The sequence below is a fragment of the Oryzias melastigma genome, linkage group LG13 (genome assembly GCF_002922805.2).
Source record: "Oryzias melastigma strain HK-1 linkage group LG13, ASM292280v2, whole genome shotgun sequence".
In the NCBI taxonomy this organism is placed as follows: Eukaryota; Metazoa; Chordata; class Actinopteri; order Beloniformes; family Adrianichthyidae; genus Oryzias; species Oryzias melastigma.
Genome location: NC_050524.1, coordinates 25,510,118 through 25,525,755, shown reverse-complemented (window position 1 = coordinate 25,525,755; position 15,638 = coordinate 25,510,118). Strand labels below are relative to the sequence as shown.

At 41.8% G+C, this 15,638-nt stretch overlaps 1 protein-coding gene across 1 annotated transcript in view; it reads right to left on the bottom strand.

Moving 5' to 3' along the window:
* c5 (complement component 5) overlaps positions 1 to 15,638 on the bottom strand; it is a 33,809-nt gene that overhangs the window by 16,457 nt on the left and 1,714 nt on the right. Inside the window, exons 2-21 of the mRNA XM_024257967.2 lie at positions 12,390 to 12,585; positions 12,146 to 12,299; positions 11,094 to 11,164; positions 10,923 to 11,020; positions 10,762 to 10,844; positions 10,604 to 10,694; positions 10,422 to 10,530; positions 9,248 to 9,380; positions 9,046 to 9,161; positions 8,558 to 8,752; positions 6,852 to 7,055; positions 3,957 to 4,169; positions 3,697 to 3,846; positions 3,482 to 3,608; positions 3,342 to 3,407; positions 2,918 to 3,106; positions 2,757 to 2,838; positions 1,522 to 1,604; positions 1,015 to 1,157; positions 701 to 934 (exon numbers count right to left, since the gene is read on the bottom strand). Coding sequence (XP_024113735.1) covers positions 701 to 934; positions 1,015 to 1,157; positions 1,522 to 1,604; positions 2,757 to 2,838; positions 2,918 to 3,106; positions 3,342 to 3,407; positions 3,482 to 3,608; positions 3,697 to 3,846; positions 3,957 to 4,169; positions 6,852 to 7,055; positions 8,558 to 8,752; positions 9,046 to 9,161; positions 9,248 to 9,380; positions 10,422 to 10,530; positions 10,604 to 10,694; positions 10,762 to 10,844; positions 10,923 to 11,020; positions 11,094 to 11,164; positions 12,146 to 12,299; positions 12,390 to 12,585 — 2,737 coding nt within the window. The remainder of the gene's footprint in view (positions 1 to 700; positions 935 to 1,014; positions 1,158 to 1,521; positions 1,605 to 2,756; positions 2,839 to 2,917; positions 3,107 to 3,341; positions 3,408 to 3,481; positions 3,609 to 3,696; positions 3,847 to 3,956; positions 4,170 to 6,851; positions 7,056 to 8,557; positions 8,753 to 9,045; positions 9,162 to 9,247; positions 9,381 to 10,421; positions 10,531 to 10,603; positions 10,695 to 10,761; positions 10,845 to 10,922; positions 11,021 to 11,093; positions 11,165 to 12,145; positions 12,300 to 12,389; positions 12,586 to 15,638) is intronic.

Here is a 15,638-nt window from a genome sequence, read left to right as displayed (position 1 = left end):
AATTTCAAAATAAAAGATTCTCTGTGCCAAACAGGATCATCTCAGTGCAACTCTGAGCAGATAGTGACCAATGTTGTGAAGCATAATATAATATGTGCTTTTAACTCCTAAAAGATCAAACTTTTTACCAAAGATTTGTTTTGTATATAAAATCTGTTCATTCTGGAGGTAGAGTTGATCAAACAAGACGTCTTCAGGTCAACAGGATGTAAAAACCTACATAGTTTATCATCTATGTGAACCTCAGACATCAATTTATACATTTAACTAATCTAAATTAAATTAATGATAATTAAGTAATCCTTACCTTAAATAATTGCTATTTTTCCCCTCTCTGTTCTCAGCAGTCTTACTCTGCTGGGTTTTGTTATTTTAGTTTGGGGTTGGATCTTGGTAGTCTTAGTTTTCAGGCTTTGTTTATTTGTTTTCTTTATGTAGTTTTGGTTAATCAGCCATTATCAGGAGCTGCTGACTCTGACGGTCGACATGTCTGGATCAGCAGTCTCCATGATTTATTTTATGTTTGTCTGAGGATCCACCATGGAGATAAAAGAGACACATGTGGATCTTTGTCTGAACCTCCTCACTTTGTGCACAAAAAATAAACTTTTTAAGTCACTTTACAAAATAAGCTAAATGCTTTTTGGTGTGATTCGTGTTTCCTGACTGACACTGCATCAAGGTTTTGGCAGGTACTGACCACCACTCGAAGGGTTTTCTCCAAAACGTCCCGAATTCCATCAGTTGTCTTCAAAGTGAAGCTCAGGGTGTGCACGCCAGGCTCCAGCCCCAGGAGGGTAAATTCTACTTTGCGCACTCCATTTGCAGACAGGTGATTCCATTTACAGACAGTGGAGTGCATCCCCGGCTGCCCCGACAGCGGCTGAGACTGCAGCAGGCACACCGCCGGCCCGGCCATCAGGGTCACACAGTACTGGAGGGTGGACAATGTTAGTCGTGCCGTGTTAAAAAAATTCCAACTCAATTCGGCTTTGTTGGGAGAAATAAAGTTACCTTAATGTGTCTATCCTGCTGGTTGTAAACAGAGCCTTGCAGCACCACCTGCTCCCCCCTGACCACCTGATACGGCAGAGGTATGTCCACGCTGAGCGGCAGGTTCACCGACACCTTTGCTGCATCCGCAACACACATGCCGCCTGCACAAAGAGCACGCATGGAGCAGCCTTTCCTGAAGTAGAAGCTGTGAGTGATGCGAAAAAGCTGAGAAAATGTAGAAATCTGTTTGAAACATCTTTTCAAGACAAATCAGAGGAGCTTAACCCTTTAACACCGGAGCTTTACTGTTTATGTTCTTTGATTTACTGTAACTTTTCAACCACTAGCACGATAATTCCAGCAGATTCTGAAGGAGAAAAGCGGCTCATTGTTCAGATTTATGTTAAATATTTGATGTTTAAAGTATTAAAGGGTTAACAAAGCCCAGTTTTTAACTCTACAAACTGCAGCACACAGAGGAATCACTGAAAAACTTGGAAAATGAGGAGCAGAGAAGGAACTCACCACTGGGAAACATCCCGACAGCCTTAATTTCCCAGGTGGTAAGAGAGTCTGGAAGTGTTCCGCTGACTGACAGCCTTCCTGAGCTGAGTGTATAAAACCACAAGATCACAATCACTATGTTTTCAGCAGCACTTGTGTGTTATTTTTGAAAAGCAGCGGATGCCCTCAGATCATTGCAGTCGCAGCAGAAATTCAACCAAGATGCAATAATATTGTGAGCACTGTAAAGAAAAATGGCTTCAGCTCAACTAACTACCAGCTAAAACAATGAAACCAACTTTTCTAACCCAATGAGATTCATCGCACGCAGGCTTTTACTGTTGTCCAGGACACATAAAGAGCAACGCCATATTGAGACATGACTGAATCAAACTTCTTCCAAAGAATATGTTTTAATATTTTTCACAAACACAATAAAGAAAATGTAAGAGAAAAAAAGAAAAAGCTGGAAAAAAACAAAAATATCAATAGACAGCAGTGGAAATTCCTATTTTTGGGTGGCCTGATGTGACTTTAGCCTGGATTATTTTGTATTTTCATTCAAAAACATGTTGATTATTTTATTGACTAGATTTATTCTTGTTGTTTTCTAAAACTTTAATTTTATGTTGTAAAAGTTTGTTAAACATTTTGGGGTTTCCACAGTAAAATGAATTAAATTTTTCCAAATGGAATTTTCTGTTCTTGCATAATTGTATTTCTAGTGTGTGAATAAAAAATAAAAATGTCTAAATAAAGGTAGTGTCACATAAGAGAGGTTGTACTGATTAAAATGATACCAAATAAGAAAGCAGGTAGTCTTTCAAATTGAAAATACATAAGTAAAGTCGAAAGTAGACAAAAACTGAATTCTGGGCTCTATAGGTTCCAGAGGGTTAAACTCAGACCAGTTTCTGTCCTAATCTTTGTCGATGGATTATCAATCTGATTATTGCCTCTTTGGATGGGTTTTTGTTTCCACCCTGCTATGTTTATTGGACCTGGGTTTGGATGTAGATTTTTGCCCCTTGTGTTATTGAGTTTTGCTTTAAGCAAACCAAATGTGTCCAGTCTTAATGCTTACTAAGGTTGCAAGCATGACTCTGACAACAGACGAGCTTATTTACTCCATCTATTTATAATTTTCAAAAAAGTTCTGAGTTTTAATGACATCATAGATGTCAAGATGGCAACCACTGAACAGATGAGTCCCATACAAAGCAGCAGGACAACATGGCCCCTCCCTCTTGTTGTACCTGATGGGTTGCACCTCCCACATCCAGCTCTCTGGAAAGTAGCTTCGCACCTGGGGGGCCTTGTCAAAGTTGACCCCTATGTCTGCACAGACAAAGACAGAGTCGCTATTACAGGACTAAAGCTATGGTCAAAAAGACTCAAATGGTCAGTGTGGACTCACCATGGCGCGCCAGGATCAGATCTCCGTCATCCTTGTTTTTCTGGTAGAACTCGCAGCATTCTCTGAAGACTTCTCTGCAGCGGGGATTGCTCCTGTAATGCTGCAGGGCAAACTGTCGGCAGGTCACACTCCTGGGAATGTACTGCATCCCCCTCTCGCAGCATGGCTTAAAGAAGCCGAAGCTCTGAGCTGGAGGGAGACGCAAACGTTAAAGGGACTGAAATCAATTTTTGTCAGACACTTTGAGCCTATGTTGGGTTGAGATGCACAGCAAGATGGCCTGAATCCTTTTTTAAAAAGCGGCTCGGTGAGCCGCTTTTCTCCTTCTCAATTTACTGGAATTATCATGTTAACGGTTCAAAAGTTACTGTAGAGACCAGAGAGTAGATTTTAATAGAATACCAGTTAATCATTGAATATTTACCTTTTGTTCTCTTGGCCTCTTCACTCAGAGCTCGTTTAGGACGCACGGCCGCTGTGCACGCTTCGTCTTCAAACACACATACAAATGATTACCTACAGAACTGGAATCATGTTTGCTCTCTGATTGGTTGATGAACATACTGATAGATGTCGCCTGAGCGTTGGCGTTGGTCATAAAGGTCAGGCCAGCCAATCGGAAGACATCTGCATTGTCTTTGCCACCGCCTCCTCCACAGCCTTGGTCGCTTTGTTCAATGTGACGCATGACCTGCAGGTCACATGCTTTCAAAGAACTGAACTCGAACCAAATTTCAACAACATTAAAGTAAATAACCCCCCACACACAGTAGAGTTACCATGGAAATCGGGTCTTTGTAGTTTCGGCGTACGCTGTAAACGGCGGAGTCCACCACTGATAAAGCCACCAGACCCGGCTGATTGGCCCTGATCTCCACCTGCAGGTTCTCTTTTGGCTTGTGGATTCTTGTATCAACAGTCACGCTGGTCTAAGTCAGAACACCAGAGGGAATCAGAAAAAGATCTTTGGAAGCTTCGTGAATGTTTATTTAATTGCAGAACGCGGTTTGTGGACAGACTGAAATGCAGATTTCTTCACCTTGAGTCCGTTGACACACTTGTCCTTGACATCTATCCAGACAGAGTCGGCCACCAGCTCAGAGGTCCCCTCCCCATGCAGAATGTAAAATACCAACAGTCTGATGGATGGCACCATGGATGGTGTTACCATGAAGTTCAGACTGCTTCTGCCATCGAGACTTTGGACAAAGTCCACACTTTTGTGAAACACCACCTTCCCTTTGGAGAGGATCTGAGAACGAGCAGCGGTGAAGTTACCAGTAAGTATGGAAACAGCTCAAAGAATAATCTGTAGGTTATGTATGTGACCCTGGTTCCCTTTGTCACATGAGTGAGTGTCTCAACATGGGAATGACCCGGGCAGGACCTACTCATAAGCTTGTATTTCACTCTGCCAGTCGGGATTTGGCCAGAAAATGAGACTCTGAACAGACAGAGATGGGATAGTACACTTCAACTGTCTACTGCGGGTAGTCCAGTGTGATGGGTGAGCCATCAAGGATTGATTGAGCCAGCCAAAAAACTGTAACACCTGACTCAAGAGAGCAAACAAATCCATGAGAACAGACACTGCCTGCTGCAGTCCAAATCTCCCAAACAAACAGATACACCTTTTGCTCAAGAAGCAATAGCTGGTCAATGTTCCTCTTGCTCCTGGTTCTATTCAAATAAGTGTGTGATGCAGGTACAGGGTGTTTTCAAAGGAAAAGGGTAAGGGGTAGTCATGTTCTCTGTTTATACTGGCTTTTCAGCTCACTTCTCCTTCTGTAAGGCCCAGTAGAAGAGCCAAGATCATAGCAACTGTTTGCTCAAAAGTGCTGCTTCTCTCTCTGAATAGTGATTATTTACGGCAGGGGAGTCAAACTCAATCAGACAGGGAACCAAAATCCAAAACCCACCTCAGGTCGCGGGCCGAACAGGATAAACATTTACTGAACAGTCTAAAACTACATTCTTAAAAACATAACTTTTTAACATAATTATGAACTACATATAAAGCAATAATGCTAGTGTGAATAATATAAGCTGAATTTGACCGCTGAAGATGCTAGTGCTGACAGCTGAACATGCTGAAATTAATAGAGAAAAATGGAGAAGCTGATTGCTGAAAATGCTGAAACTGATTACCAACTAAAATATTAGTTACATCAAAAAGTAGGCTAAAAACTAAATAAATAAATAAACACTTAGATTAGCCAAAACAGCTAGAATATAGCCGAAAAAATAGCTAAACTTCAAAATAGCCTAAAGAATCGTAGTAAATGCCAAAATAGTCCATAAAGCTAGCAGAATGTCAATTTTTAACACTTTAAAGCTGTTTTTAACATAATTATGAATAATAAAAAGCAGGGATATTATTCCAGAATAAATCAACTTAAACCTTAAATAACTTTCAATATTTTACTCTCTATAAAAATATATTTTGTCGAAATGATAAAAAGTAGAAATAAGCTCAAGATAACATCAGGTCATTAATAACAATAAAATGATCTGGAGGGCCGGATAGAATTACCTGGAGGGCCGGATCCGGCCCCCGGGCCTTGACTTTGACACATATGATTTACGGTGATCTGAATCTTGTTGTTGGACAACATTACATTCAGAAGAAATGGTAAAAAGCATAAGCTAAACCACTTTTGGGCCAGGTTCAAAGGATGAGGTCCAAAAGACCATGTCTCTCTGAGTGAGAGTGAATGGTCCGTTCCCATGCCTGGGACAGCACGGGTCCACAGCTTTGCCTGAAGAAATTGGGTAATTTCTTCTGAACCGGGCGAGCAGCAATGACAATCATTCACAGAGCTTATAAAATTCTGGTTGGTACTGGAGACAGAAGGGCTAAGGAGCACGTGCAACTGGTGAGCAAGCATGTGTGTGCTTAACCCTTGTGGGGTCCAGATGACCCCAGCCTTACACTGACATGTTATCCATCTCATGACAGATGTGGATGAGAGTGGACAGGATTTTATGTCTGCCATGGACACCAGTGAAAATCCGAAATCATTACAAAAAAGTGTGGGGTCCATATGACCCCACTCTCAACGTCTACATACCTAAGATAGCACAAGATTAATAGTGCAGTCAATGGTGTTGGGAGATGAACAGAGAATGTTGCATTCTCTTAAGACAATCTGCAGATGGCTGATCTCCAAACATCCTGAGTTCCCTGTCTGGATAACAAATGGAAACTCTGAGGATAAGGTTTGCTTCATTGTTCAGAAATCTCACACAAATAAGCATCAGTGGAAAATGTTTGCTGTTCCAACTGATCAATTTGTGGGGTGGCGCATCATGGGCACTGCTGCCCAGAGATTAAGAATGAAATAAACAGCCAGTACTCCAGGACTTAATCAGTGTCCCTACTGTGACGATGCTTCCCTCCAACCTGATGGAGAAGCAGCTGTCACTACTGCCATGGAGACACCTCTAAGTGTGCAGTGGGACTATGGGGAGACCCAACACGACCTCAGGTAGCACTGAAGCCATCACTGGTGGAGATAAAGTCAAACCAGCTGGTCTCCAATTAAAAGAGCTGGGCCTGTCTGTTGTTCGTTGTATGGTCTGCTGATCCTTGAGTTAATGCTGGAGAAAGCCGATTCTCGATGAACATCGCCACTTACACCCCCTCCCTACTGAGAGAGCACCTCAGAGGCCAAACAGAAAGAAGAAATCTTTATCTTGTTTCCTCCAGAAATGCAGTCCCGAGATATCTTCTTTAGTGGATTTATTGGAATGTAAACATGAACAGGGTAAGGGCTCTGCCTTCACTGACTCTAACAAGGTCATTTTCTGGCCAATCCCAATTGGCAGGGTGGAATCTTCTGACAACGTCTCACCCGGGACAATCCCAAAATGAATGCTACAACAGAGAACTACTGTGCAGTCAAGAGAACCATCAGCGCTGTGCTTTTCTTACCAGGTAGTTGAGGGCTTGAATGTTCAAATATGAAGGTGAAGCTGTTTGCACGTGAACCTGGGTGTCTTCGCCTACCACCAAGCTTCGACCAAACATCGGTGTGTTGATGTAGAGGTACCGCTGGTTTGGGGAGTGATAGGCCACAGATTCCAGGGATAAAGTAGCCTGGTTAGCTTCTGCAAGGCCCGGGTCTGCTGTCTGAAACTGTTCCAACCAAACAGGAGATGTCAAGCGATGAAGGCCAAGAGGAAAGCAACACTTCAGTAACATTGGGATGGGTTGACAACATTGATAAGGCGACCACCATGGCCATGCTGCCACCTCATTTATTTGCTGCTTGTATACGTCTTCATCGGGTGTATCAGGAGATTCATTTCTTCTTCAGGGGGAAATCTTTCTAGTATGTGAGGCCGTGTGTCACACTATCAATCTACTAGATATTCACTATCCCTCAATTCATTCATATCACTAAAACTTGACCTGATGAATATTTACAAACAATTCAAAAATGTCTAGTCTCAACGTCTAGTTATGCTGTGTTTGACGTTTCTTTATGGGGATGTAAACTTCTGCTGATTGATTGTGTTATTCATTAATTATTTTTTTCTTGATGGCTTGAAATAAACCTTTTCTAATCTAATCTAATCTAATCCAATCGAATCCAATGAAATCCAATCCAATTGAATCTAATGAAATCCAATCTGAACTGATCCGATGCAATCCAATCTGATCTAAACTAATCTAATCTAATCTAATCTATTCTAATGCAATCTAATCTAACTCCCCCGTGAACGCATCCGCTTACTTGCCTGAGATCGTATGCGCACGCGCTCGCTCATTCGCTTGCTCACTCGCGTTCACTTACTCGCCCGCGATCGTACATGCACGCATTTGCTAGCTCACTTGTGCACTCACACGGGCAATTGCTTGCGCACATGTTTGCTCACTCACACGCGTTCGTGCATTCTCCTGTCCGCGATGCACACACGCTCACAGCAAACCCGAATGAAGAAATTTCAGCTGATCTGCACTTTATAAATGTAGGCACAGGCTGTGACACACCCTTTTTACATTTTCTGCATCGATGAACATGTTCACAAGTTTAAATCGTTATTTTCTTTTACCGATTCCCGAAGAATCGTTGCATCCTTACCACCGGGCTACTAAATCCAGATATACAGTACTGTGCATGTAAAATGAAAGTGTTTTCTCGGTCTCCCCTATCTCTATGAAAAAAGAGTGTGTTACTCTGGGAGCGGTGCTGGCAGCACCCTTCCTGGAAGGGCCTGTTCCACACTTTGTGATGTCACAATGTGAGGACCCGCTCATTTTCATGGCTTGGGAGGGGCTGGTGCTCAGAGCGCAGGTTTTTCAAGGAATCTTCAGAGATGCGTCAATGGATCAACATGCTGCTTTGGGGTTGTTTTTCACTAGGAATTAACATTAGAATACACTTAAAAGCTTATGTTGATGATTTTCTTAATCTTTGTCAATAATGATATTGATATAAAAAATTAAGGGGGGGGGGGGGCAAAGCCTTTTTCTGGGGCAGCTGCCCTGTAGCTCCGCCCCTGATGTTGTCCCAGTATCTGTGTCTGTGTTTATCCTGAATAAAGAACTAAACGGAGGAGCAGCAACAAGTAAGTCAGTGGACTTGGTGGTATTTTCTCCTTTTTCTCCTCAGGCAATAGAGCCCTCCTCCTTACCTTTATGACTGCCTTTACAGAGGTCTTCCATGGCAAGCAGATCAAATAAATTAAACCATCAGAGTTGCTTCTTAAATGCTCATTGTTTCCACAGTCCAGTGTGTTGGTCTCTCCTGTCGATGTGGTCTGTTGTTGTTCCACCAGGCGCACAAACATCTTGCTGACCGGCTTATCAAGGTGATCCTTGACCACCAACTGCAGGAGCAGAAACAAGTCGGGTGAACAGCTGCTGCAATGACAAGACTGTTTTCTTTGCTATGATATTTATTTTCTCCGTTCCCCTGCTGAGAGCACCACGAGGGAAAGCTAATTCAGTTATTCAAGAGAGAAACTTCAATCTTTGTTTTATCTTTCATTCTAACATGCAAAGCAAGAGTCCAAACCAAAACGGAAGCACAGATCATCTTTGACTCGTATCATTGAAGATTTCTTCATGATAGTCATCGACAGTAAACGGCTGAGGGTTTGATTCGGCATTCAGCACAAACCTGGATGTTATAAGGAAGTCCAGGTTTGATGAAAGGAGGAGTCGATATTAGACGGAGATGGTACGGCGACTTGAGGAACTTCACAGAGGCAAACTCTGCTTCCTGGCTGATGCCACCTGTGGGGAGAATTTAGATTATTATCAGCCACAATTCTTAGAGCAGGGGGGTCCGGAGTCAGGCCTCGAGGGTGGTGTTAACATACCTGTGTCTTCCTGCACCAGCACTGCTATGTACAGATACTTTCCAACCAGGCTGCTGAGCTCTCTTGGTCCGTCATGCTTGCTCAGAACCTCCTGCATGTCTAAACTCACTTCCACCTCACCAGAAGATAACAGCTGGAGGAGACACACAGTGTTCATTGGAACAACAAGAAGGCAAGGTTGAACCATTTCTGACTCCCTGGATCAGCTATAAACATGTTTATAAAAGTAATCATCTAAACTAACAACTTGATCATAAAATGTGGAGTAAGCATCAAACTACAAACATCATAGAGGGGAAGAAGACAAAGGCTGCTTCATGGTTCTTTGGTTCAAAAGAAAAACCTTTGCTGCTTCAAAGTATAAAAAGTGTGTTCCATAAATGTAAAAGGCTAAAGATTACCCAGACAACCGCCATCTGCTGTTAAGATCTCACGAGAATCAAGTTAAAAACTGTACTTTTATCATGAAATTTGAAAGAATCTGGATGTCCTGCTCAGTGATTTTCTCATCAGTAGTCCGACACTAGTTTGTTTATAGTTGTCTTTAAATGAAGATGACATAAGAGAGTGCACAGTTTTTGATAGGACAGGATCTGGATCGCTCAGCTTTGAAAAAATACCAAATGCTAGGGCGGGGCCATACTGAGCATTCAGGTATCAATCTGATACCGATCCGATACTGGTCAATATCGCCGATATTGATACCAATACGGATGCCAATATTGATATTTTTTGTAAATGCAGTAGATCTGACATGAACCTCAAAATCTCATTTGTTTTAGCCGCAAATGGTTTTTTGAAAGTTTTCCTTTATTAATGACTTAATAAACAGAAAAGCAGAATTAGGACAATATTTTCAATTAAATGGAAAATAGTTAATTAATATAAAATATTTTTAAATTTAATAAAAAGTGAATAAGTGAATGCAAAATAGTGAACAAACCAAAAGAAACAAGTAGTGTTGAGGCAGTGACTCAGCTGGGTCGTTTTTGCTGATAGAGAATAGTTTCGGGAATACCTGCAGGTCAGTATCGATCCGATACCAACTTGAGATCAATACTATCGATATTTTGGAACGATCCGTCCAGCACTACCAAATTCAAGCTTCACAAATGTCATCCAGAAATGGTTGAACGGACACAGTGGTTTGTTCTCTGAGTTAGTCTCTTCTTACTCTCTCTCTTCTGACCAGGTTGGGGATGATATACGGAGCGTTCATTCCACTGACATAGCCATAGCGGAGAAAGACTTCCCCATCAGCCACCGGGGCTCCATGAACATACCTGGAGCAGGTAAAAACCTGTTATTCAGAGGCAGAGGGATCGTTTGGATCAAGTGTGAGAACCATAGACTCACCTGGCAGTTACGGTAAACTCAAAACTGTTGAAGTTTGTGTCACTGATGAAGTTTGAACTTGGCTGCACTGAGATGTCAATACTGGGGAGAACTGATACAAATGGTTTATTCTAGACATTTATGAGGTTACAGAAACATGATGTGCTGCTTGATCATACCATACTCTTTAACTTCAAAGTCGGTTTTTGTTGTTGTTGTGAAGTCCTCTGAATAGGAAGCTTCAATTGTCCAGATTCCCAACCTGTAATCCCAGGAGTGTCAGTGCAAACATCTGGAAGTTGTGCAAACTTCTGGGAATGTTGAGTTTTGTTGATCTTACTTTGGTTTGATGGGGATTTTGAAGCGTTTCTGCATCGTTGGGATTCCATTGTTGATGTCAACCATCTCTACAACATCCACAGTTATCATGTCAGGGTCCTGTGGAGACAGACATGCTCATGTGAGCTGACCCTGTGGGGCAAAGGACAGGGAACAGGCCATGCTATGTCACCTTGAAGGTCAAGAAGACGCTGCGATTGGCAGGCCTCAGCTCCTGGTTCATGGAGAATGCTCTCACTTTGACTGGATGAGGAAACAAAACAAGCAGCTTACTCGTTTTTCTCAATGACCAACCTTCAGTGAGTTTTGCCTTAGTCACAACTGCCCTTATAGGTGGATACAGTATGTCCCCCTGAAAACTGCGTACTATGAAAGGGGCCCATTAGTGCAGTCCACCTGTTTGTGTAAGCTCCATACAACCAGCCTGACTGCTAAGGTGCATTCACACCGAAAGAGATCAGCACGGCGGAGGCGGACAGTTTCAATATTAAATCAATGGTACAGACCCAAATTGAGGTGATCTGAGGTGATCTGAAGTCCTGTGGCACCATTTGAGTGATGAGCGCGGCACGAAGAACTGGCATCAGCGTGATTTAAGCTGCAAGGCGTAAATTAGGGGGCATGGCCAAAATGTAGATATCTGCAGTTTGACAGGTCGCCGCATTGCATCCACCAATCAGAAACTCAGCTTTGGGCACATGATGTTTTAAGTGACTCGATCAGCTGGCGTCGCCGGTGAGGCTTTGATGGAAAATCTTTAAAATCCTGTAACTTTTCAACCGTTGGGCCGCTTTTCTCCTTCACAATCTACTGGAATGATTGTGTTAACGGTTGAAAAGTTACAGCAAATCAAAGACCATAAACACTCCATGTATTGATGTGTGATTCCTTCCATGACAAATGTGGACAAAGGTGGACAGAATTTTTAGTCTGCCGTGGACTTTAGTGAAACTCAAAAATCAATGATAAAAATAAGTTCTTGTGGGGTCCAGATGACCCCACTTTTAATGTGAACAAGCTAAGGAGAGCGGAAGGGTTAATGTGACTGCACGAGCCTCAAGGGACACACCGGTTGCAACTGCTTCTCTCTCCAACCCTCTGCGGCCTGGAAAACCCAGAACCGTAGCACCCACCAAACCCCTGTAAAGGTTCGTGTGACTAAGGCATTCACATGTTTGATCTCAGGGCCCGCAGAGCCAGTGTGGGACCGTCGGCGCCTCCTACCTTTCTGATGCGGCGTGTACAGAGGTTTGTCGGTTTGGATGAACAAGAAGCCGTTATTGCGACTCACAGGGACTAAAACATGACTGTTGATCTCGTCTGACTGGACATGAAGAACAACTTTTTGGATGTCCTTTTTCAGCACGTTTGGATAGAGCTGAGGAGACAAAACAAATGACATCATACCGGTAGCAAGAAAAACATCTTTGAAATAATCTGCGTCAGTTTGCACACAGGTGTTTCTTACCTGGACGTTGGCTAAGGCCTGGTACTTGTTGTTGGCATTTAGGATCAAGACATCTCTGGACAAAACTGTATGACCTGGAGCCATGGAGTCTTTCAGGAACACAAAGACAGTCACCTCACTGGTGTAGCCAAACAGCTGAACAAACACAGTCTCTAATGCGTCCACGCGGAATGAGGAAGGAGCAGTCACCAGATACCTGAGGAGGAAGATTGGTTCTCTGATCACTTTATTTTTCATGGATCAGAATGAAGAGGAATGTTAGCTTTACTAGTCTTCCACTGGTGGAGACAAGATGTAACACAAAACTGTGAAAAAATACACAACTAAATGACAACTGGTCCTTGGGGACACACTGGAATTGGCTTTATAAAATTATTTCACAAATTCCTAAAGTTTGATCAAAACTCAGACCATGTTCAAAAGGAGGCCTGAGTTTGCAGAGAAACTCTGACAGTCTGTTCTGAGCTGTAAGACGGAGTTTTCAGAAAGCTGATGAGAGTGATCTCAACCTACTCTGACTCAGAGTCTGAAGTGATGATGGACATTCCTAGAAGTGAGAGAGTTGTCATTTATGCAGATGTCAATGGACTTGTTGGTGTGATGGGCAGGTTTGGTATCCATTAGAGGAATGTAGAAGGACAGATGGTGGTTGATTTTGCAAAAAAGATGGAAATGGCGATAGTGAATACATTCTTTGAGAAGAGACAGGAACATAGAGTGACCTATAAGAGTGGAGGTAGAAGCACACAGATAGACTACATCTTGTGTAGACGGTGTAATCTGAAGGAGATCAGTGACTGTAAAGTAGTGGTTGGTGAGAGTGTTTCCAGACAGCACAGGATGGTGGTGTGTAGGATGACTCTGGTGGTGAAGAAGATGAAGAAAGAGAGGGCAAAGGAAGAGAAGAGGACAAACTGGTGGAAGACGAGTTCAAGTGGAGGTGGGATTACATCAGGGATCAGCTCTGAGCCCCTTCCTGTTTGCAATGGTGATGGACAGACTGACGGATGAGGTTAGACAGGAATCACCATGGACTATGATGTTTGCAGATGATATTGTGATTTGTAGTGAGAGCAGGGAACAGGTGGAGGTGGAGTTAGAGAGGTGGAGGTTTGCCCTGGAAAGGAGAGGAATGAAGGTTAGCCGCAGTAAGACAGAGTACATGTGTGTGAATGAGAGGAACCAGAGTGGAAGAGTGAGGTTACAGGGAGAAGAGATAAAGAAGGTGGAGGAGTTTAAGTATTTAGGGTCAACAGTACAGAGTAATGGAGAGTGTGGAAAAGAAGTGAAGAGGAGAGTGCAAGCAGGTTGGAATGGGTGGAGAAAAGTGTCAGGTGTGATGTGTGACAGAAGAGTTTCAGCACAAATGAAAGGAAAGGTGTACAAGACTGTGGTGAGACCAGTCATGTTGTTTGGACTAGAAACAGTGGGACTGAAGAAAAGACAGGAAGCATGTATCTATCTATGTCCCAAACACACTGAACCCATTTTGGGTTACTGGAGCAGCTACCCAAAGTGGGTCACACATTCACACAATTTAGAAACATCACTTTACCTATGAATCACGTTTTTGGACTGTGGGGGGACACTGGAGTGCCCAGAAAAACATGCACAAGGAGAACATGCAAACTCCGCACAGTAAACCCAGATGGGACTTGAACCAGGGACTCCTCGCTGTGAGGCAAGAGTGCTAGTCACTGCACCATCATGCAGCCCACCGAGTTATCCTATTTTGTGAAATTGTTCAACCGAGCTTGATCTCAGCCTGAACTTGTTCTGGATTCTAGCTTAACACTCTTCTTAAAAACAGGTACTCAACAATCACGCACTTTTGTGGCTGCAGCTGCAGTTTTGACCTCTGTCACCTCCTGCTGGATGTATGATAGAATGCAGGTATGATTGACTTCCTCTGAGGTTTTTTATTTTTTTAACGTAATTGAATTTTATAAACATTGCAAACAATCGAGGCATCTTCATCTTCAACAGTGTCATCATATCATGTTGAAACAGCAGCAGAAGAGTAAAGAACAAATCAGCCATTTTATCTCTTCCATCAAACAAATATATAGAAAAGATTTAAAACAACAAAAGGGAAAAAAGGGTGAATTAATGTCAAAGCTTAAAGAAATCCTTATTAAATAAGACATTTCTTTGGCATTTTTCTTTTTCAAGTAGGGATTTTGAATATAATTTAAGGTTGTTTAAAAAGCTGTTTATATTGAGTTTCACCTTTATGAATTTACATTTGTTAACAAAATGTTTTGCAGTACAAATCAGTGATTATGAAGTCTAAATGTTTGTCATCACTGAGATTTATTTTAATTTTGATGGCATTTCATTTTAAATTTTTCTAATGTAACGTTTTTTCCTGCTGGCCTTTTAAGAGAAGAAGACCAGAATAGTTTAAGAAGCATCCGTTAAAAAAACAGATGATCTACAGCATGAGTGTCAAACTCAATCGCACTAAGGGTCAAAATCCAGAGCAAACTTTAGCTCGCGAACAGGATAAACATTTATTGAACACGCTAAAACTGAATTTTTAAAAACATTCAAACCATAACTTTTTAACATAATTATAAACTAGATATATAGCATTACCTGCAATAATACTAGTGTGAATGCTGTAAGCTGAATTCGGCCACTGAAGATGATAGAGCTGATAGATGAAGATGCTGAAATTTATAGTTAAAAACACTGAAGCTGATGACCAGCTAAAATATTAACTAAATTCCAAATTAGCCAAAAAAAACAAAAACAAAAAAATGAATAAATAAATAAAAACTTAGGTTAACCCAAAACAGCTAGCATGTAGCTGAAATATTAAACTCCAAAAGACCCTAAAAAATCTTAGCAAATGCCAAAGTAGTCCGAAAATCTACAGAATGACGATTTTTAAAACTTTAAAACTGTAACTTTTCAATATAATTATGAATAATAAAAAGGCCAGAATATTATTCCAGAATAAATCAACTTAAACATTAAATAACTTACAATATTTTACTCTAAATAAAAATATATTTTGTCAAAATTATACAAGTTAGAAATAAGCGCAAGATAATTTCGGACCATTAAAAACAATAAAATCAAATCATCTGGAGGGCCTACATTCCCAATAGTGCTTTAACTATGGTTATGAAGTTTGTAACCAAAATCCCACAACCGAACGGTGGCTCATTTGACTGCAGTCAATGTGAAGATACCATCTTCTCTTCTCCAGAACCTGAACTAGACACTAGGAACAGATGAGGG